Below are 23071 nucleotides of genomic sequence, written 5' to 3'. Positions count from 1 at the left end.
GCCATAGAAGCACTTGACCTGCTTGCTGCCTTGTAGTCAACTCAGCTCAGGACACTGGGGGTCAATTCGTGATTCCAAGTTTGCAGTCCATGTTCCAAAAATATGAAAGGCTGATCTATAGTTTATTAAATCCATAGGGTTTAGAATTGCTCATGGAAATCGAAATAGACCAAGAGCTTGCTAAGATGGGAAGGATGCAGGAGTGAGAAAGACAATTTCTAAGAAAATGTTTTATCAAAAGATATTAATAAAATAGTTGTTAATGGATGGAAGAGAATGGAAATATTGGGAGAATTTCAAGCAAACTTAAGGCAGCACATTCTGTCACCTTCTAGAGACAAGTTAAAGCTAGATAGCAATGTCACATGTTCTGTTTCTTTGGTAGTTAGTAGGTGTCCAAAATCTAAACATACTGCTTTAAAAACCACTGAATTTAGTAAGTCTAATGCCCAAGAGAGTGACAGACACTAAGAGCCTTCATCATGAAGAAAGGCCTTGTGCAATAGGTCCATTTCTGTAAGCATTGTCTGTCTTTAATTTGGCATTCAAGTGTCTTTCTTACCTAGCCTAGTAACAGAATATGTTCAAGTACTTGTTTTGAATATGTTAGGAAGTAAAATATTTGTATCATAGTTGCTAGAGAATTTGACTCCTGCTGTAGTGAAAGTGTGCTAGATCAGAAATAATTCTGATATTGTTCATTATCTCCTGTCCTGTGTTGTAGCCAGCCAGGGAGGCCTGTCCATTTGCATATTGGATGCTGTTCATATACCATCCTAAGAGAGACACTGCTGATAATTAAAGCAAGACTGTTGATAGGTGGTGTTTTCTTTTTGTATTTGTTTGTTTTATTTTTTTGAGGCAGGGTTTCTCTGTGTGTAGCCCTGGCTGTCCTGGAACTTGCTCTGTAGACCAGGCTGGCCTCGAACTCACAGAGATCTGCCTGCCTCTGCCTCTCAAGTGCTGGGATTAAAGGCGTGCACGACCACTGCCTGACTCCTTTTGCATTTTTAATATTAGAATTATGTTTCTTTGTTCTTTAAAATTAGAATTTTAAACACATATTTGTAGATATTTTTCCCAGGTGTTAAGTAAGAAGATAATTTATTTCAGAGAAATGTGGTCAAGACCTCTGCAGATCCTGTCAGCTGGAACCCTGGCCAGGGAGACCCTGGAGTCCCAGTATTCCTTCCTGTCTGCACCTCTGGACGCTGTGCTCAGCCCTTGGCCTTGCCAGAAGCGGGAGCGGGAACTGGTACTGATTTTGTTTCCTGTCTAGATTGCATTCTGTGTTCAGGGCAGGGTTCACTTAGGCCTCTTCTAGCGTGATGGGCTTCTCTCTGTGCACAGATGATGCTTACAAAGTGAAGAGTGAGAGTTGGCTAGAGCAGTCAGAAATTTGTCCTAACTGTTGAGAAATCAAGGGCTTCATACAAGAAATTGCCAAATATGAATAGTGGAGACTACGTTCAAATCACTGAAACTGATTCCTTATTGTTTCTCTCTTTATTTAATTAAAATACAATTATGTCATTTAGCCTCTCCCTTATGTCCTTTCAATCCCTTCCATCCATCCCCTCAAACTTATAGTCTCTTTTTATTTCATTATTATTATTATTGTGTGTGTGTTGTTATTGTTATTATTATTAGAGTGAGTGTGGTGAGAGAGAGAGAAGAGAGAGAGAGAGAGAGGGAGGGGAGAGAGAGAGAGAGAGAGAGAGAGAGAAGAAAAATAGATAAATGCAAACTTTTGAGTCTGTTTAGTGTTGGTTCTATATATAATTTCAGGGCAGACCATTTAGTATTGGGTAGTCAAAGTGCTCATCTCTGGGAAAGACTAATTCTCTTATTCTCTCTCTCTCTCTCTCTCTCTCTCTCTCTCTCTCTCTCTCTCCTTCCCTCCTCCTCCCCTCCCTCCCTCTCTCTTTCCCTCCTCTCTTTTGCTTGCCTTATTTGCCTGTAGTTCTTGTTTAGGGGGTGAAGCCCTGTGAGATTTAGCTCATCTACTTTGGCATGTCACCTGGTATTATAATTGTTCAGATCTTGTTTAAGCAGCCATGTTGTTGAGATTTCATTAGTGTTTCTTGCCTGTCATATCTAGAAGGTACAATCTTACAGCTGTCTTCCTAGACCCCCTCCGTAATTTCCATGGTGTTCCCTGAGCCATGGTGTAGGAGTAGTGGTGTAGATGTATCATTTAGAGATGGGTGCCTGACAATCAGCTGCTCTCTGCATTTTGGGCAATTGTGGATTTCTGTAATAGTTTCCTTCTGCAAAAATGAATATTCTTTGAGGAGAGAGGTGAGTGCTTCATTTATCTGTGGGTATAAGGATAACTATTTAGAATGCAGTTAGAACTCTACTGGTTTAGGAAAGTGGCAGTATTAGGATCTAGGACTTCACTAACCATGGTGGTTGGCTGGGTTGACAGTTCCAGGCATGATTTCCCTCTTGTTGAGTGGGTCTCCTAGTCCAACTACAGAGCTGTTTGTAGATGTAACCAACCGTCTTATTAAATAAGAAACAGAAAAAGTAAAAGAGAAAGCAAGAGGTCAACTCAGAGCTAAAATCTCACCCTTCCTCCTGCTGTGTCCCAGCTTCCCGAAAGAGAGCTATTTCCTGTGTGTAAGTCGTTTTTCATAGTCATTCTGCTTCTCATTGGTTGTAAAACACGTGATGCTTGTCACTGTCTGTATGTACAGCCAGTCTTAGGCATATGTCTCCATGCTGGCTGTATCCTGACACAGAGATCTATGGATTAAGGCGTGTGCGCACCGCACACTCTTGCTATGTCTAATAGCTTGACGGTAACTTTATTTATTACATACAATCAAAATCACATTTCAGTACAATTAGAATACCACCACAGCTGTTGGTTGCTGCCAATTATGCCACTGTTGACTTTAATATCTTGCCTTGCTGGTCATTGTTGTGATTTGTAGGCATGACAACTGGGTAGGACTTGATTGCTTTCCTCCCTTGACAACTTTTGGTACTAAGAAAGCTAGTCTTTCAGGTTCGATCAAGCTCAAATCCCCCACTGTGTGTGTGGTCTGCAGCCATAGGGACTTACCTTCAACTCTGGGGAGGCAACATAGGGCAGCATAAATAACCTGTATTGTTTTGGGAGTCTCTTGGACTAACTTGACCAACAACTCAGAAGAAGGTTTCTCATGCCTGGTTCTGGGGATCTTGTTAGATCTCTGACTTGTGGGGGAATATTATCTTTCCAAGTGTCATAACTTCATTTATACTCTGTGTATGCACATGTAAGTATTGCATATAATATTAGGTAAATATAAAATATGATTCCCTATGGCTATTTCAGACATCTTTAGTGTTATCCATTCCCCCTCCTTCTGTATTGTCTTCCCTCTAACCTTCCTAATTTATCTTATTTCCCCAGTTGTTTATATATATACACATGTGTGTGTGTGTGTGTGTGTGTGTGTGTGTGTGTGTGTGTGTGTGTGTGTGTGTGTGTGTGTACATGCAGTGTAGGGTAGGGACACATGTGCCACCATGCAGGTGTGGAGGTCAGAGGACAACTCTATAGTCTGTTCTCTTCTTCCACTATGGGATCGGGGATGAAGCTCAAGTAGTCAGGTTTGTGCAGCAAGTGCTTCTACCTGCTGATTCATCCTGCGAGCCCTGTTTCAACTGTTTCATTTAATGCAAATCTTTCTGGTGCACTTTGACCATTTTTTATTTGTATAGATTTTAGGACAGGTATGATGCTTTTTTCATCTATTCATTTCTAACATAGCAAAGTACATGGTAATGCATAAGCATTTGATGCAGTAAAATTTTTCCTTTTTTGAGTAATGTTTTTAAAAATTTTTTAAATTTAATTTTATGTGTTTGAGTGTTTTGCCTACTTTTATGTCTGTGCACCACAGAAGCCAGAAGAGGGCATTGAATCTCCTGAAACTGGAGTTACAAACAGTTGTGAGTCTCCATGTGGGTGCTGGGGATTGAACCCAGGTCCTCGGGAAGAGCAGCCAGTGTACTAAACTGCTGAGCCATCTCTCCAGCCCCAAGTAACTTATATCTTACACTTTGCTGTTGCCCTTTGTATTCAGAGTTTACCTGGGAATATGAGTCTGTTTCTTATTCACTGAGATTTCTGAACTAGGACTTGGCAAATTCCTAAGAGTCCATCCTTTCTAGTATACTGAACCTCTGTAGTCTGTTCCTGTCCTACACCTACTCTCCTGCTGCATAATTGGCACTTCTGTTGTAACATGCAAAGAGCGGACAGAACTGTGTATTGAGTCACACGTTCTCATGACTTAACGCAGTATCACAGTGGTCTTTAGCTGGCAGGTTTTGTCAATGTTCTCCGCAGAGCCTTTCCCCTTACCTCTAAGTTCTAGGTGGCTGGGAATACCTTATTGAGTTTCTTTAGTGGATGGCAGTAAGACCCTAATTTGTATTTTGTTTCATGTATCACATTTGTAATAACTTGAGAGTTACATTGTAACCTATTAAATGGTAGAGATAAAATTTAGATGTGACTTGGCTTCTTGTGAAAGAAATTGTCTTTGACTGAAGGCCAACAGCACTGTACAAAAATTCATTTTTCTTTCTCTTGTCTTTTTCCTGTGAGCATATCTGTAAACTCATTAGGAAATTGTAGCTAAGTTTTCCTGCTTACATCAGAAAATCTTTGTCACCCCCTCCCACAGCCTCTCAGACCCCCAGTAACCAGACTTATTTGCTTACTGTTGGCTCAGTTTTTTTTTTTTTTTTTTTTTTTTTTTTATTTTTTTTTTTTTTTTTTTTTTTTTTTTTTTTTTTTTTTTTTTTTTTTTTTTTATTGACAATAGAATAATAAAAATCACAGAAAGACTAAATCTTGTAAAGTCCTTTATAGTACCTGTCTTAGTTAGGGTTTTTATTGCTGTGAAGAGACACCATGACCACGGCAACTCTGATAAAGAAAACATTTAATTGGGATGGCTCCCTTACAGTTCAGAGGTTCAGTCCGCTATCATCATGACGGGGAGCATGGCAGCGTGCAGGCAGATGTGAGACTAGAGCTGAGAGTCCTACATCTTGCAGGCAACAGGAAGTCGACTGACACAGTGGGCAGTGTCCTGAGCTTAGGAAACCTCAAAGCCCGCCCCTACAGTGACACACTTCCTCCACAAAGCCACACCCACTCCAACAAAGCCACACCTCCTAACAGTGCCACTCCCTATGAGCCTATGCGGCCAATTACATTCAAACTACCACAGTACTACTTCCAGAAGTTACCATGGGGGATATGAGATTTGGTTTTAGTTTCCTAATCTTATTATTTTAAGTAATTTGACCACTGATGATGAAATATCTCATATATGCCAAGAATATAAATAGTGTGTAGGTAAGTTATGAACGCTAACACCAGGAACCCACCATTCGGCTTATGAAATAGTAGGTCTGCAGTACACCACAGTTCCACCCACAGCAGCTCCCAGCCTGTGGTAACAGAGAACCTGATTTCCTGCGGGGCGTTTACCCACCAACCCCACAGTTCCCCAGAGTTTTCTTGAGTGCGAGCAGCAGGGAATATTAGATAGAAGGATTTGGATTGTGGAGATAAACAGAAAATACAGGATAGCCTCAAGAGGGCCTGGAACCTATTCCAACGGGCCCTGACTGTCTCTGCCCCAGGGGATTTATAGAGATGCCAAGGGGTGGAGCAAAAGACCTCCTCCCCCAGCACAGCCAAGTGCAGACCATCTCAGACACCTGCACTCAGGCCCGTGGTCCAATCATCCTCTATATGCGGACTGCTGGGTAAAGCCACGAGGAACCTGGAAACGGGTTCCCACAAGTTCCAAAAGCCATTTAGGTTTTCTTTTTTTTCATCTTGACAATTATATATTTTTTATTTAAACATGATAAAAATGGATTAATACACATTATATTCTTTGTAATTTGATTTTTCTTCGCCTAAAGGATGTCTAGGATAGCACTTCCCCTGTACATTATACTCATTTACACTGTGTCCTGTACTCATTCGCCTTTGCATCCTTTGACAGAAAGCGTTCCCATGGTGTCTCCTTGTCTTTTATCGCTTTGAAGTGTTGAGGACTAATATTCTTTCTTTTCTTTCCCCTCATTTTTTTGCTTGTTTGTTTTTTAAATTTATTTACTTTACATCCCAACCACGTTTTCCCTCCTCTCCCCCATTCCCTCCTCCTCTGTTTCTGTGCAGAAAGGGGCAGCTTTTCCATGGGTATCAACAAAGCCATTCTTTTTTCAAAACAGAACTTATTCATTTGAGGTTTATCTTCTGTTCAAGATCTATTCAGATTGGGTCTCTTTGGCCGGAAGGCTACACTGATAGTATCTTTTCACATCTGGAAGCACAGTGGCCGTTTTTTTCTTTTATTGTTGAGGTTAATTTTGATCACCTGGTCAAAATTGTGTTTATTCATTATATAATTACTGCCCTCCCTCCATCTGCAGCCAGTCAGCAGTCTGCAGAGAGGCACTTTGAGGACTGTGCAAACAGCCTTCTCGTTAAAGCCTTCTCTTGGATATGGTGGTCGCTGGTGATTCTTGCCTGATTGTCTTTATATCCTGGTTGCAAAATGATAAGTTTTCCAACTCCGAACATCTCTCTACATTTACCACTTGGCATTCAGCATGTTTTTATAATAATAAAAACAATTCTCTTTATTTACTGGTTCATCTGTTCAGCTATTTATCTCTCCATTCGTGTCATTATGTGTACGATTCACATTTTCTTAGTTTTCAATACTTTATACTTTCTGGCTTGCCAAGATATTTCTGTTTCATTTTGTACATGCATCTTCTACTTTTGAAGTTAGCCATTTTTCTCCTCATTAGTGTTTTGCCATGAGTGTCAGATCTCCTGGAATGGGAGTTACAGACAGTTGTGAGCTGCCATATGGGCGCTGGGAATTAAACCTGGGTCCTCTGGAAGAGCAGTCAATGCTCTGAACCTCTGAGCCATATCTCCAGCCCCAGTTAGCCATTTCTTAAATTGTCTTTTATGAAGTTCCCTTTATGGAGAATGGTATTCAATATTAAGATCTGGGCATTGGTTTCATAGCAATTTTAAACTGGATGGCATTATCGAGTTTAATGGATCAAAGCATTAAGCCTTACAGAGGCTAAGTAACCATGCCAACAAGTATTGGGACCGAAGTTAGACCTGGCCTCCCTCTTGAGCACCCTGCTCTTTCAATTATGCTGTGGCCTTTGGTCACGAGTTCTGCCAGCTGGGTTTTTTTTCTCTGCCTGCCCGTAACCCAAACAGTTTCATAAAAAGGTTTTGTATTATTTCATTTTTTTTTCCAGATAAAAAGATCTTTGAAATTAAAGATTGGTGCTGTGGACTCTGCTTCCGAGAACTTGAAAGGGAAACGCAGGAGTGTCGAGATCTGAAAAGGAAGCTGGAGAAGTGCCGTAGGCACCTTCAGCATTTAGAAAGGACGTACAAGGCTGCAGTGGAGAAACTTGGAGGTCAGCACTTCGGGCTCACTGCTACCCTAGGAGGCTGGCGGGGCCTGGCTCCCATGTTGAGGTGGAACGCTTCTGTGAACGTGGGCACCAGTGCTCTTGTGGAGCTGATGGAATCCAGTTTGGATCTGTCTTTACTACTGAATTAAAGAGCTTCACATTCCTTTCTCGATGGATGAGACCTCGCAGGCCTGAGTGTGTGTCAGGCAGTGCTCCGTGCACTGGAAATGGAAGTGTTGGTCAAGCCCAGCTTTGCTCTGGGAAGTGGGAATAGCATAAATAAAGTGTGGGGGTCTGGGCCAGCCTCGCTCCGGTGCACTCGTGCATGCTGACAGGGCTGTCCACTGCCGTTTCCCATGGCCCTCCGAAGAAGGGAGCTGCTGGCCTTCCGTGGCTCCTCTGTCCTCCTCTTCTCCACTCCCTCTACCCCGTCTTCTTGACTGGACATTTGAACCGTTTCCGGTTGTTTCCTTTGCTACTGAGCCTTGCCTGTGGTATTATCACTCTGTCGTGTGTCCTTGACCCTGCTGTTTACCTTTTGGTCTAACTTTCATGCTTTAGGATTAACTCACGAAATGTTCTCTGCAAAGTCCTTGATTTTCCCAACGGAGATGGGTGGGCACAGCAGTATGGGTTCCTCCTCCATTCTCTCTGTTGCTGTTCTGGATTCTACCATCCAAACTGTTTCTTATCTTATTTGTCGTCAGAATCATAGTACCCACATTATACTAAGCAGTAAATGTTTGAATGACTAATTATAACAATAAAAACAAACCTGAATGCCGGGTCTCAAACAGTTGTGTGGGGGTGGGGAGAGGCAAGCAAGCCGTTCACTTATTCTTGGCTTCATGTCACATCTGGTCTGATGTTGACACTCACTCACGCCTTTCTGCTTCCTTTTTTATCTGCTAGTCTGTCCTTCATGAAGCAGCTAAAGGATTGGATTGTAACACTTTCTTGTTAAGCCCTCCTCAGTGTTTGTAATTTTTACATAGTAATATTTAGCACTCTACACTGTGATCATGAAATGGTTATTTTATTGTATTTACTTACTTAGAGACAGCATCTCATTATAGAGCCCTGGCTGGCCTGGAACTCACTTTGTTGGCTGAGTTGGCCTTAGACTCACAGAGATCCACCTGCCTCAGCCTCCTGAGCACTGAGATCGAAGCCGTGTGTCGCCACACCTTGTGTAGTTACTGTGCACAGTGAGTTTTGAAGCTGGTGTCTTGTGCCAGTCAAAAGCTCCAAGGAAGGTGGCTTCTTTCCAAACAGTGGACTGATGAAAGAGCCAGGGTCACAATTAAGTAAGGCATTGATGATTGTATTGCATTCTTGTCATAAATCTATTACATGACCCCTGTAGTTCCGCTTGTTTGTCTTTAAGTTCCTTTTTTGATAGCATCCATCAAAGAGTGATAGAGTAGGTGTGAGTGGCTTCCAAGTCCACTGCGCTTGTGTCTTAGTTCTTAGGGTCTGCTGATGGGGTGGCTTTGTTCACAGTTACTGAGCATTGGTATGCAGTAGTTGTTTTATTAGTGTGTAATCTGTTAAGATGTGTAACACTGTCCCCATTTTACACCTGGGACAACTCAGGCTTAGAAAGATAAGGAATTTGCTCAGTCCCATCCAGCCAGTAAACTGAGTTAGTAAACATTGTGTTATTTCACCTTGGGTCTGCACTCTGCCGGGCAAGCTTTCTGCTCCCCAGCCCTTGGGCTCTGTCAGCCTCTTCTGAACACCTTGCACTATGTAAAAGAAGGGTACCTACCTTAGGTTATTCTCTTTTTACTTTCTCTTGAGGTCTTGCTCAACGATGGTCTTTATGAACATCAACTCTGTACTAGGAGCTGAGCATACATAGAATTAGAAAACCGGATCTTGGTGGGGAATGTAGCTGCTGGCAGAATTCTTGCATGCTGTGTGCAGCACTCAGTTCCAGCAGAAGCACGTCAAGAAGCAAAGCAGCCCCATTCTGGAGAGCTTCCCTGCAGCTGGGAAGCTCAGCACGCTCACCCCAGACAGCGGGACACCAGTTTCAGGATATGTGCAGTGGAGATGAAGAGGAAACATTTTAAATGCTGAGAAAACTGCACAGGGGAAGGTTCAGTGCAGGGCTGACCGGGGAGGTAACACGGGAGAGAACCGGAAAGTAGGCAGCCCCCTCTGAAGCACGTCCGTAGATTAATGCTGGCTTTCTATTGTAGAAGAGAACAGCAGAGTGGTTGAAGAATTAATAGAAGAAAACAATGACATGAAGAATCAATTGGAAGCGTTGAGGGGCCTTTGCAGATCACCACCACGGTAAAGTTTTATAGTTAAGACCATCTCATTCTGAGCGCCTTAATGTTAGTAGAAATGTCGCCCTGAATCATTGTGTTATTTCACATGAAATATATTCACAGGGAAGACTGTATTATTCCTTTGTTTTGTATCACTTAGGCTGTTTATATATACATGCCATGTGTACAATGTTCAAAAAATTGGGATTTGGGGATTATATAATAAGATTAGAGAAGCATTTCCCTGTGTTACTAGGAACCTCCTACAACGTGCTCTCCAGTAGCTGTGTACATTTTCACCTTGTGGATTTGCCAGTATTTACTTAGGCAATCATAATGTTGATTTGCCGATTTCCTTTTTTTTGTTTTGTTTTTGAGACAAGGTTTAATGTCTCCCAAGGTTGGCCTCAAATGTAGTTCAACATTACCTTGAATTTCAGCCTCAGTCCAGTGAGTGCTGGTGTATAGGTGTGCACTATGACTCCTGATTTCTGGGGTGGAACCCAGGGCTTCATGGATGCTAAGCAGTCCCTCTACCAACTGAGTTTCTACCCCGGCTTTCCCCTTATACTAAATAACTGAATAATGGTGGTTCCTTTGTGTGGCGTCCTGGGCATATCTCATGTCATTTTATTAGATTGTAAGAATGTGTGTAACTCTTTCAAGTGATGCTTTTTATTTACAGCTTCTGTTGTTCTGCAATTTTTTTTTTTTTTTTTTTTTTTTTTGGGGGGGGTTAGGTCACTGTCGGAAGGAGCCATTGAGAGCGAGTGGCTGCCATGTAGTAGGCAGGCCTTGGAAGAACTCCGTGGACAGTACATTAAAGCGGTCAAAAAAATTAAACGTAAGTCCCTAAAGAGATTCTCCAGATCCTTGCTGGGGTGGGTCTTTTTCACTGTCGTAAAATTGAAACTCAGGGTTTACCATTTTAGTGAATTTTCCAAACTGCCTTTTTCTTCAGCTTTAGAAGAGATTATTGATGCCATCTCAAAAATCACATAGTAATGGATTAGTTTGCCCAAGTGACACCAGTAGTTTTTTTTCTAACATCTATTTTTGTTTTACATGTATTCATGTATTTTACATGTATTCAAGTATGTGTCTGTGCACCATGTGCATGCCTGATGCCTGTGGAGGCCAGAAGATGGCATCAGGTCCCCTGGCCCTGGAGTTAGGGGTGCTTATGGGCCACTGTGTGGATGCTGGGAACTAAAGCCTGATCCTCTGCAAGAGAAGCCTGATGGGGGAATGTCTTTCTGTACGCTGTGAATATGTGTTGCTCTGATTGGTTGATAAATAAAGCCATTTGGCCTATGGCAAGGCAGCTTGGAGGCAAGTGGGACATTCTAACTAGAGAGACAGGAAGGAGGCAGAGAGAGATGCCAGCCAGCTGCCCAAGGAGCAACATGTAATGGGACATAGGTAAAGCCACAGAAAATGTGGCAAAACATAAATTAATAGAAATGGGTTAATTTAAGATATAAGAGCTAGCTAACAGGAAGCCTGCCATGGCCATACTTTAAAAATAATGTAAGCCTCTGTGTGTTTGCTTGGGTTTGAGCAGCTGCAGACCGGGTGGGACACAGGAAAACTTTCAGCTACAGAAGCCAGTACTTTTAACCACCGAGTCATCTCTAGTTCCTAAGAATAGTTACTTTTATATTGTTGACTATCATTTTTTAATCTTTGTTTAGACGTTAGACTCAAATTACCTTAAAATGTAATAGCCTCAGAGCATAAATAACTTGCAGTAAAGAACATGCCATGGGAAGACTGAAATATGACAGAGGGAGGGACGGAGTGGGGGAGTGTGTCATCTGAGTCAGATTTCTATTGTAGACGTAGGAACTGTGGGGATGAATCTAGTCAGTATTATTTCTTCTTATTCCAAATGGCTAGGAATTTGTCAGGGCTTTGTCAGTACCAGCCGCCTTGTAGAGCATCTCCAGGGTGCCTCCAGAGTAAAGACGCCTGTGTTTTAACTACAAAAGTGCATGGCATGGGTGTGTATCTCATACAGCAGTCAGGGCTTATGTAGAGAAATGGACTTTCCTCCTAAAATTGCTTTCATTTTTTAACAAAAGGCAGGAAAAATCTCAGATTCTAATCGCTGGGTATCAAAGTCATTTGTAGATGTGAAAGGCCAGTCAGTTTCATCAGTGAGATTTCTCAGTTACTCTTCATCATACTAGCAAAGGGCAAGGTTACAGCAAACAACTCTTACAAGAAGTGGAAATGATGCAGTTTTCATCCTGACATAAGGCACGTGTTCTGGTTTAGTTAACATTCGGAAGGGTAATTGGAGGTTAATGTGGCAACATCATTTCAGTTCTCCCATCTCACAGAGGAAAAGTGGACCCCCAGTTAGCATTTGTACACAGAGCATCTAATTTTCGGATGTTTACTGACATTGACAGGGCAGTTCCTGTGTGAGTAGGCATTCCTGATATAAGAGTGGCTAAGTTCTAGATGTAGAATGTAGTCCTAGATTTATTTAAAAGTTAGCTTTCATCAGTAGTAGTAAAAATGAAAGCCACAGAGACGAAGAGAAAAGTATGGATTATGATTTTATGTGACTTTCAGACAGAAACATAGTTCTCTCCACTCTGTGCAGAACATCTTGTGCGACCCTTGTGAGTTGTTTACTGAAAGCACTGGCTGAGCATGGACTAGAGACCTTTAGAGCACAGGGAAGGACGTATGTTTTCCTCCTTTCCAGTGTCTGCCTTTCTGCCCACTCCTGGGGTTTCTTTCCTCAACCGTATCGTAAGGTACAGTAGAACACAGACTTCTTGCTCACTTCATTGAGTGTTTTAGAACGTAACAGAATCCACGGTGTTTTTCCCAACATGCAGCCATCGCCATCTTAGGGCTGATAGAGTGCTTTTCTTTTGAGTCTACTCAAACAGCGTTGTGAAGTGTTCCATTACAAAGAGTGTGGGAAGTACAACGTTTCTACTGTGCTCTCTTCACCTCATCTGCCAGGAAACTGCTCTGAAGTTTGCACCTTCTGTTTTTGGAGAAACAGTGAAAATCATGGGGGTTTCTTCACCCTCTGCAGGTGACATGCTTCGATACATTCAGGAGAGCAAGGAAAGAGCCGCAGAAATGGTGAAGGCGGAAGTGTTGCGGGAACGGCAGCAAACTGCCCGCAAGATGCGCAAGTATTATCTGACTTGCCTTCAGCAGATCCTGCAGGATAATGGAAAGGAAGAGGGGTGAGTTCAGTGTATACTGTGTGTCCTGACCGCACCAGGACAGTGTGCTGTCAATCATGTACACTGTGTGTCCTGACCACACCAGGACGGTTTATGTGATCATGTACACTGTGTGTCCTGACCGCACCAGGACAGTGTGCTGTCAATCATGTACACTGTGTGTCCTGACCACACCAGGACGGTTTATGTGATCATGTACACTGTGTGTCCTGACTGCACCAGGACGGTTTATGTGATCATGTACACTGTGTGTCCTGACCACACCAGGATGGTTTATGTGATCATGTATACTGTGTGTCTTGACCACACCAGGACGGTTTATGTGATCATGTATACTGTATGTCCTGACCACACCAGGACGGTTTATGTGATCATGTATACTGTGTGTCCTGACCACACCAGGATGGTTTATGTGATCATGTATACTGTGTGTCCTTACCACACCAGGACGGTTTATGTGATCATGTATACTGTGTGTCCTGACCACACCAGGACAGTTTATGTGATCATGTATACTGTGTGTCCTGACCACACCAGGACCGTTTATGTGATCATGTACACTGTGTGTCCTGACCGCACCAGGACGGTTTATGTGATCATGTACACTGTGTTCTGACCAACCAGGACGGTTTATGTGATCATGTACACTGTGTGTCCTGACCACACCAGGACGGTTTATGTGATCATGTATACTGTGTGTCCTGACCACACCAGGACAGTTTATGTGATCGAGAGAGAAGTTTAGGCTGGGTTTCCCTCGGTGTTGGCAGAGCCATTAGGAAACAATCCCAGGACTGAGGAGTCTCATGAGTTTCATTTTAAACTGTTCTGATTTTATATTCTGGAATTCCCCATAGAGCTGAGAAGAAGATTATGAACGCTGCTAGCAAGCTCGCTACAATGGCAGAGTTGTTGGGAACAATCGCAGAGTCAGACTGCGGAGTCAGGTGTGCGCAGGCAGGCCACTCAGGTGGGTTCTCTTTCCGATTGGATAGCTGATACTCTCTGTATGAAAAAAGGGGGCTCCATAAGGAGTCAGCTGGTTCATAAGGTTGTACTTGGGGTACGGAGAAAGAAAGCCGGTTTGCACTTTCCACAGGTACAAACTCATAGCCTCACCAACTGTCGCTGTGGCGTCCATCCATCCAGAGGAGTGGTGGACAAGATTTTAATTGACAAAGCAGGGAAAAAAGGCAAAATTGTAACCGGATTTTGAGCAGTTGCACTTGATAGGCCAGAAGCTCTAGGATGTGTGAGAAAATGGGGAACCTCAGCTCAGAACTGCCCCAGAGCAGCACAGGGAGGGGCAACAGCAAAACCTGTGTCACGTGCGGGATCGTGTGTCCCAGGAGAAGCAGCGGCCCGTGGTGCCGGCAGGTGATGAGCTGCTGGTGTAGAACAGTGCCCAGGTGGAAATACTGGTTTCACTTCTCCCCTTTCCTTCTCCTCCCTTCCCCGCCACTCTCCTTCCCGTTCCGTTTCTCTTTTCCCTTCCCAACCCTGGTATTGGACCAGGTGGAGGCAGACCAGAGTGCTGGCTGCCTGGCGTCGAGAATGTGCTCGTAGCCTCTGTCCTGAGCATCGGCTGTCGGGTCTTTCTGCCTCCTTGCAACACAACTGTTCCCCTCCACCAGCTCCTCAGTCATGCAGCACAGGCAGACACTGCATTCAAGACATCTAAGAGTAAACATTTAACCAAGAACCACCATGCATTTCAAGAACGTCGTCAGCATGAAAGAGATGTAGAAACAGATGCAGAACAAAGCTAACAATGCCTACCGAAGGCAAAAGACTACTTAAAAAGCAGAACCTGAGGATGTTCAGAAGATAGTGACTGTTCTTAGAAAGATGTAAACTTTAGGGAAGCCAAGAAGAAGACGTGAATATATGACTTCCAGACTATTAGAGGAAAACCTTTAAGAAAAAGTTTAGTCTAACAAAATCAAAAAAGAGAAAGAAAGCCAGAAGACATACATAAATAGATACTAAAAGTAGGTTGCAACATCAGCAACCACTGAATGTGAATGGGGTAAGGGTTTCACAAAATACTGATACTTGCTATTTTTACAAGAACTCAAGGTAATAGAGAATGATAACAAGGAGATGAAATGAGGCTATTGGAATTTAAACATAAATACATAAGCGGGCAAAGTAGCGCGTACATTAAAGGAGCAGGTGATAATGAAATGATGTCCTGTAGAACACAGCTTTAGCGTCTGAAAAGTAAACACTGGTAGAAACACAAGGAGAAAATTGCTATTTCCCAATTAACATGCCTATGTTGGAAGAACCCTCTGATCTTCTGGTCACCTGGAAGCCGAGATTGTGCAGGCACCCAGAATGTTTCTCATATAGCCACAGGCTTTACTTGTGTAGGTGTTGGATTGGTGCACTTTAGGTACAAAGGGCAGTGGCATGTAACAAGAAAGCCGACTTCTGGTTTGGGGGCAAGGACGTGAAAATCATGTCCTCAGTGGAACCTGCTTCTGTCGGTCAACTCAGGGTTCCGAGGTCACTACTCAGATCATCTCAGTTCTGTGGCTGGCTTTCCTCCGATCTGGGGCCGTGTTCTGGCTTTTACAGAGGGGTGTTCCTTCTGAGTACCATGGGGTTGTTCTGCACACTGTGTCAGAACTTCATGCCTGACATCAGAGGCAGAGCCACATTGCTTTGCAGTCAGCTCTTAAAATGTTGTAGTACCCATCCAAAAAAAGATGGAATGGCTGAGAATAAGGCTTCCTTCCTCCTCTGGTGACTCCAGCTGTGTCAAGTTGACATAAAACTAGCCAGCACAGGATGTAACGTTTCAGCCACAAAAACTACCATTGCTATGGATACGAGTAAAAGAATATTTATACTGGTCTATCACTGATGCATTTTCTTTGATAATACACAAAATTGTAAATATATGGTTCTCTTTAAAGTGTTTATTTTCTCTTAATTCTTGTGCTCCTAACTTTGTGTTCCTTTGCACATAGTAGCATTTCCCCTGACTTCAGAGATGCTGATGGGCGTTGAAAGATCAAAAAGGAGCAGTGTGAATCAGAATATTCCACAGTACATTGAAAGCAAACCAAACAGTGGAAAAACTATCCCCAGAAGTGTGTGTGAGCAAGTTCCTAGGAGGAGGGCTGCATCTAATTTCCAGAGGCAGTTAGAGGATTCAGAACACAGAGAAATAAAGCCCGTGACTTCTACAGCTTTGCCTTCTGACCGTCAGTGGGGGGATGAGAGTTGCAGGCCCCCAGACATCTTGGCAAAGAAGGTTGCTCCTGATTTTGTTCCACGTAGGGGCGAAGGTGCCTTTGATTTGCACAAGAAGGAAGACCCACCCGGTGGAGCTGGCTCTGAGTCACTTCTTTATTCAGCCATCCCCTTCCTTGGAACTGCTGAAAAGAAATCTTCACCTAGATGCGTCTCAGGATCCATACACACAAGCCTTGGAGGTCCCAGTGAAATACCAAGGCTCAAAGCATCTCTTTGTGGTTCTCTAACAGAAACTGAGAGTGCTGTATCTGAGACGAGTCAGGGTGTGGACACTCCAGTGAAGGATGAAGGGGGGCCTAGCAGCTCTCCAGGCCGGCTTTCTGATAGGATTTTACCCTGTGGCGATCGTCCTCTGTTGTCACAAAGGACTCCGGAGATGCTGGGGGACTCTGTTGAGTTGAAACAGTTCTCAGCACCCAGTTGTCCTCCAGACGCCCAGAAAAGTAATATGGTCCGTCGGAGCGGTTACACTCCAGATCTGCCCAGAGAGACCCTGCCTTCCCAGCAAGGGAAGATGGGTGCGACTCTGGGACACTCATCCCAGCAGAACAGAAAACTGAGTGGCACAGGACCATCATCAGTATGTCCAAAGCTTTTGAGAAAGTTAACTGCTCCCCTGACTAGCCAGCAAGATAGTGGCTTTGACAGCCCGTTTGCCAATCTAGACTAATCATGTGCCATATTTCACAAGAATCATTACTATTCACACGAGAAACTGGATGGGAATACTTTATACTGAAAATCAATTATGAGGTCTGTCGTTTCATGTGCCTGATACTATTCCTGAGTAAAGTTTTCTCATGCAGTTACTTGAGGCTTGACGCTGCCTTAATCTTGGGGGCCTGGATGATGTGCTGTGTGCTGTGTCTGTGTGGTGCTTGTTCGGTTACTCAGCCCTCTACGTTTATATTTATAAGCTGACTTATTTTGCAGTGTTAAAGTATTTAATAAAATTGTGTGTAATCTGTAGATTTGTCATGATTTATTTGGTAGTTTATAGTCTAGAAATGGTACATTGACATCATACTTGAAATCAACTCAAAAAATACAGACTTTGGTTACTTGTGTATATGACCAGCCAGATGTAGTGTTAAGCTCAACTCATAAATATCAATATGTTGTATATTAGTTTGCACTGGTTTTCCTTGTGACTTGTTTTTTGATCTATGCGTTGTTTGGAAATATGTCACTTTATTTCCAAGAATTTGGGAACCACCCCCCAACATATACATATACGGTTTTCCCTATTTTTCCATTGTTTTTGGAGAATATAATTTGAATGATTCCAGTTCTTTTATAGAGACTGGTTTTATGGTCTGTGGTGGAGTACCTTTCACCCGGCAAGAGTATCTCCCATTCACCAAAAGCTTTCAATGTGCCTTAGGTTTTTGGTTAATGGCATCACCAAGTCTGCCCCAACTGTGCTGATGGTTTTGCCTTTTGTCCCAGTAAGCAAGGGCTATGGAGAGCCACAGAGAGGGCTCAGTGCTTTAGAGTGCTGGCTTTCCTGACAGATGACTCAAGTTTAGTTCCTAGCACCACAGAAGAGTGCCTCGCAACTCTGTCTAAAGCTGATTCCGGAATCTAAAGCTACCTCTGTCCTCTGTGTGTATGCGTGCTCGCGCCCGGCCGCACACGCACGCGCGCACACACACACACAGAGAAACAGATACACATGTCCATGTATAATAACATTTTCTACTGAGTAGTTATGTTAATTTCTGACTATTCATTACCTTGTCTTTCAGTTCTTTTTTGTTTCATGTATATATGTTGTTAGGTACATATGTGTATATGTCTGTTTATATTTGTTGTATCTTCCTAATGTGTTGATCCTCCACCATTATAAGATACCCTTTTAATTTAGTATTTCTAATCTTAAAGTTCATTCCACAGTAATACTGTAGCCACTTCAACTCTTTTATGATTAGTATTCGCTTGATGTCACTTTTCTGCTCTCTTCTTTTTACCCTATTTTTTTTTTAATCCTTTAATTTAATGGAAATCTCTGGTAGCATATTGTGGGAACTTGCTTTTTTTTTTTTTAATTTTATCTAGACAAGATCTCTTTTTCTCTCTTTTTCCTCCCCGCTTTCCTCTTCCCTCCCTCCTCCCCTCCTTCCTTTCTTTTGCAACAGTGTATATAGACTCTTGGGTGTAGGGCCTGCCCCGAATCATTGTCAACTTCGCAGAAGTCACAGCCTAAACCGACTTCCCTCTACCAGTGTCTTAGGGTTTTTATTGCAGTGAAGAGACACCATGATCACAGCTACTCTTATACGGAAAACATTTAATTGGGATGGCCACTTACAGTTTCAGAGGTTTAGTCCATTTATCATCATGACAGAGTGTGGTGGCATGCAGGCAAATGTGGTACTGGCTACGTCTTGGCTTGTAGTAACAGGAAGTTGAATAACACACTGGGCAGTATCCTTAGCATAGGAAACCTCAAAGCCCACTCCCACAGTGACACACTTCCTCCAACAAGGCTCTGCCCACTTTAACAAAACCACACCTTCTAATAGTGCCACTCCCTATGAGATTATGGGGGTCAAGTACATTCAAACTACCATATTTCACTCCCTGGCCCCCATAAACTTGTAACAATATAATGCAGAATGTATTTAGTCCAACTTCAAAAGTTTCTATAGTCTATCACAGTCTCAGTGTTTAAAAGTCCAAAGTTCAAAATCTGAGATTCATGCAGTCTCTTTAATCACCTGTAAAATAAAAATAAAAAAACAGATTATATACTTCCAACACATAATGGCACAGAATATACATTACCATTCCAAAATGTAGGGAAGGGAGCATAGTGAGGAAATACTGGACCAAAGCAAGACCAAAAATGAGGTGGGCAAACTCCAAACTCTGCCTCTCCATGTCTGATGTTGAAATGTTCTTTAGATCTCCAGCACCTTTCATCTTGGTTGACTGCAACACAATTTTTTCTCTTGGACTGCTTCTACTCCCTGTTAGCTCTCCTCAGCAGGTATCCCACTACTCTGGCATCTCTAACATCTTGGGGTTTCCAAGGCAATCTAGGCTTCAACTTCATAGCTTCATGCAATATCTTCTATTAGGCCTCCATTCAAGGACACTCCTGATACATGCCTGGCCTCAGAGGCTTTCTTTAGACATGGAGGCAAAACTCGTTTATTCTATTCTTAATTCTAAAGCTATAGTCATGTGGCAAAAGTTGCCAAGTTCTGCTGCTTGTTGGGGCTGGAACTTGGCCCCCTCCTTCAATTACATCTTCACCAGCTTTCTGTCTTTCACTGCCTAAGCTTGGCTGTCTTGAAACTTGCTCTGTAGACCAGGCTTGCCTCAAACTCAGAGATCCACCAGCCTCTGCCTTCCTAGTGCTGGGATTAAAGGTGTGCCCCACCACACTAGGCTCTAAGCTTTTTTTTTTTTTTAGTTCCTTTTCAAAAACCGAAAACTTAACAGAGTGGGATCTTGCCCTGAGGTCACCATTCCCTCTCTTCTATTTCTGATCCATTTTCCTCCTTGAACTCAGGACTTCACTCCACTCTCTGACACTCTTTTTCTCCTTAAATTTTGCATTTTGTAATTTGCTCAGTGAGCTCCCTTTCGTTATATATCTTCATTCGAGTTACCACTAATAACCATACAACAGAGTCTGTACTAGGCTATTCTGAGATTACCACTTTCTATGGAATTAATTAAAACTTTTCACTTTAGCCTCAGGCAGACTCTTTGGACAATGTGGGAGCCCACAGAGGTGCTCTACTGAGACTATCAGGGTCAGAGAATCTGGGCTCACTTTACCCAGTAGGGCTGCGTAAAGGAGATGATTTAAACACGGGTGTGTTTACTAGGTGTTTGGAAGGGTTTACACCTGACTGTATGCTGTGCTTTGATCTTTCAAGGGGAAGGTCTTTTGCCTCTTTCCTTGGCAATGTTATAAAAAGCTCTTTTCAATAAAAGACGAGGGTGGTGGGTATTGACCCAGGCCCTCCCAAAGCTATCCTGTTTCTGTCTTTCTTGTTGTCTAGGTCCCTCTTCCTAACATTTAATTCTTCTCTTCTCCACCTAAGAACCCTTCAAAAGGTGGGAGCTGGACTCTCAAAGAACAAGGGCAAAAAGTAGCCACTTTCCTTACCAAAATATCACAAGACCAGTCTCTAGGCTACATATAAATATTCTTCTCCTCTAAAATCTCTTGATCCCCACGGTTCATCAAATCACATTCAGTGCTACTGTCTTCCATGCACCTACTTGTACAGCCATTTAAGCAGCACTTAAAGCGTTCCACTGCTTTCCTAACCCAAACTCCCAGAGTTCGTATTACTTCAAACAAAAACATGGTCAGGCTATCATAGCAATACTCCAGTCCCTGGTAACAACTTCTGTCTTAGTTAGGGTTTCTATTGCTGTGAAGAGACACCATGACCACGGCAACTCTTATAAGGAAAACATTTAATTGGGGTGGCCTGCTTACAGTTTCAGAGGTTCAGTCCATTATGGCTGGGAGCATGGTGGCTTACAGGCAGACATGGCGCTGGCTACATCTTGACTCGCAAGCAATAGGCCATACCCACTCCACCAAAGTCACACCTCCTAATAGTGCTACTCCTATGAGATTATGGGGCCAAGTGCATTCAAACTCCCACACCCAGCAACTATTAAAGCCAGTTGCTCCTTGATTAGGGGTAGGCCTTCATGCCTCACACCCACCACCCCCAATACTGGGATTTTGTCTGGCTTGAGCTTGCACAGGTCTAGGGTGCTGTCATGATTCGAAAGTGGCTGCTTTTCCAACTCAGAAGTGGTTGGTTGCTTCTATAACATTCCTGCCACTATTGGAGCAGTGAGAGCCTATCTTTCTAGATAATAACATTTGATGTTATATTTGGGGAAATGTCATATGCGGTTATTGTTTGAGACGCTCCTCTTTCTGGTCTTCTCTATGTGATGCCGTGTTGTGCCATGAGTCTTTGGTCTTGTTTTTCCTGTTTGTTAATTCTGACTAACCCATGTCCAAGTTTCCAATTTTCCCACTGTCTTGGGTCACCCTTTCCTGTTCACATTTCATAAAGGTGTTAAACACTAACGGCCTCACGTATAAGTTGCGGCAGCTTGGGAGTCGGTGATTTACTCAGTTGCTTTGCGGTGCTGTTTGTGTTTGCCAAACACAGTCATGGATAAATTAATCCTTTATCTTTTCCACTTCTCTCCCCCCTCCACCCCACCCCCGTCCCTGTTCCCAAGAAAGAAAATGAATTCATCAGGCTCCTGTATAAGACCGATGTGGGGGGAGGAAGAGTTTAGTCAGTATTAAAAGTTGATGGAATTGGAGCCATCTGGCTCAGCAGGTGAAGGTGCTTTGTCATCAAGCCTGGTGACCTGAGTTTGATACCCTGGATTCATTTGACAGATGAGGCATGACGCTCACAAGTTGTCCCTCACTTCCGTGTGTGTGTCATGGTGCACATGCACACACACACACACACACACACACACACACACACACACACACACACACTTAGTAAACAAGTAATGTTCTTTTATGTCTATGGGGTAGGATACTATCTGTGGGCTATGTTGTGATTAGAAATTAAGCAGCCAGTGGGAAAGCCAGGCACACAGTAGGCAGACTTCACTTTGCTTTGTTTCATTAAGAATGAGAAGGAATGTAGGCATTTTCTGGAAATGTAATTTCAAATCTCCTGATATAACTTGGGATAAAACATATTTAATATCCGCATCCCATCACTCTCTGCCAAGCCTGGACTCCACGTAAGAGAAAGGAGGATATGTCGGTGATGCTGTTGCTTCTCTGCCAAACCAAACATTGTCTTTTTTTTTTAGAGCAAGGAGGGGTGCCTGCCCCTTTCTGTAGCTCAGCTCTCTTTGGCCTGAGCTAATCACAATGGTCTCAGTTCCTTGTGCCTAATTGGTTTAGGGTGGTGCACATCCCTCATCCAGCCAATGGCTGAAAAGCTCTAGAAAATGTTGCTCTTAAAAATCCATCCCCTTCCACCTTGAAAATGACTGGCACAAGACAGCTGTGCCTCATGCACAGGGCACGCTGCAGGCCACTGTGTCTGTGTGTTCATCTATTGCCCTACCTCACTTCCACCTGGAAGATTAAACCAACTAGGGAGGAGGGGCAGACCCTGCTGAATGTCCCCAGACTGCATGAGATTACATACCCTCATTGCTGGGAAAACTGGAGCCCTCCTGCAACCATTTTACCATGATAGCATGTTCCGTAGGGTTTGGAAGGCTCAAATGAGATTTTTTTGCAAAGGGCCTCGTGACGCTCCAACATAGTAAGAACTGGGTACCTCTGAGCTGAGTGATCGAAGCTTAGCTTCCTCAAGGTTCCGGATGTGAAATCTTCCCCCACTGATCCCTTTCATTCCATGTTCTCAGCACTTGGTAAAAATGACATGTGACTGTATCAGCTCTAGATCAAGCAAACTTGTGTTCCCAGGATGCACAGAGGTTGGCCTAAAACTAAGTTTTAAGGAAAGAGGACCTTCTCAGACCGGTATGTATCTGGCCCATGGCCAAAGAAAAGTTGGCAGCAGCATCTCCATCTAGAGATAAAGATGTCGTCTGCTCAAAGCCAGTTTCCCTCTCCAGTCACCGCCTGAATGTGTAGTGCAGGCTGACCTTCACATGGTCCTTCCTTGAAGATGGATTGTTTACAGTTATTTACCTGTTCCTAAGTAAACATTTAAGTACTGGGAGAAAGCAAATCATCCCAAAGGCACCGTGGTCACCCAGTGGCTTCCTTCGGTGAAGTGCTAAGCTTTGTCCTTTTTAGAGAAGTCTGTAAAGACCAGAAACAAA

At 43.2% G+C, this 23071-nt stretch overlaps 1 protein-coding gene across 4 annotated transcripts in view; it reads left to right on the top strand.

The window, feature by feature from the left end:
- Cep152 (centrosomal protein 152) overlaps positions 1-17215 on the top strand; it is a 65955-nt gene extending 48740 nt beyond the window's left edge. For 2 of the 4 annotated variants that reach the window (XM_028858259.2, XM_037205190.1), the window contains 7 exons: positions 1114-1255; positions 7318-7482; positions 9687-9783; positions 10502-10605; positions 12823-12979; positions 13837-13949; positions 15958-17215. In XM_028858259.2, coding sequence (XP_028714092.1) covers positions 1114-1255; positions 7318-7482; positions 9687-9783; positions 10502-10605; positions 12823-12979; positions 13837-13949; positions 15958-16916 — 1737 coding nt within the window. In that variant the 3' untranslated portion in view covers positions 16917-17215. The remainder of the gene's footprint in view (positions 1-1113; positions 1256-7317; positions 7483-9686; positions 9784-10501; positions 10606-12822; positions 12980-13836; positions 13950-15957) is intronic. The other 2 variants (XM_037205189.1, XM_037205191.1) reach the window with 2 other exon arrangements.
- Positions 17216-23071: the final 5856 nt, after the last annotated feature.

Source organism: Peromyscus leucopus, chromosome 4, assembly GCF_004664715.2.
Source record: "Peromyscus leucopus breed LL Stock chromosome 4, UCI_PerLeu_2.1, whole genome shotgun sequence".
Classification (NCBI taxonomy): Eukaryota; Metazoa; Chordata; class Mammalia; order Rodentia; family Cricetidae; genus Peromyscus; species Peromyscus leucopus.
This window is presented reverse-complemented; position numbering and strand designations above follow the sequence as displayed.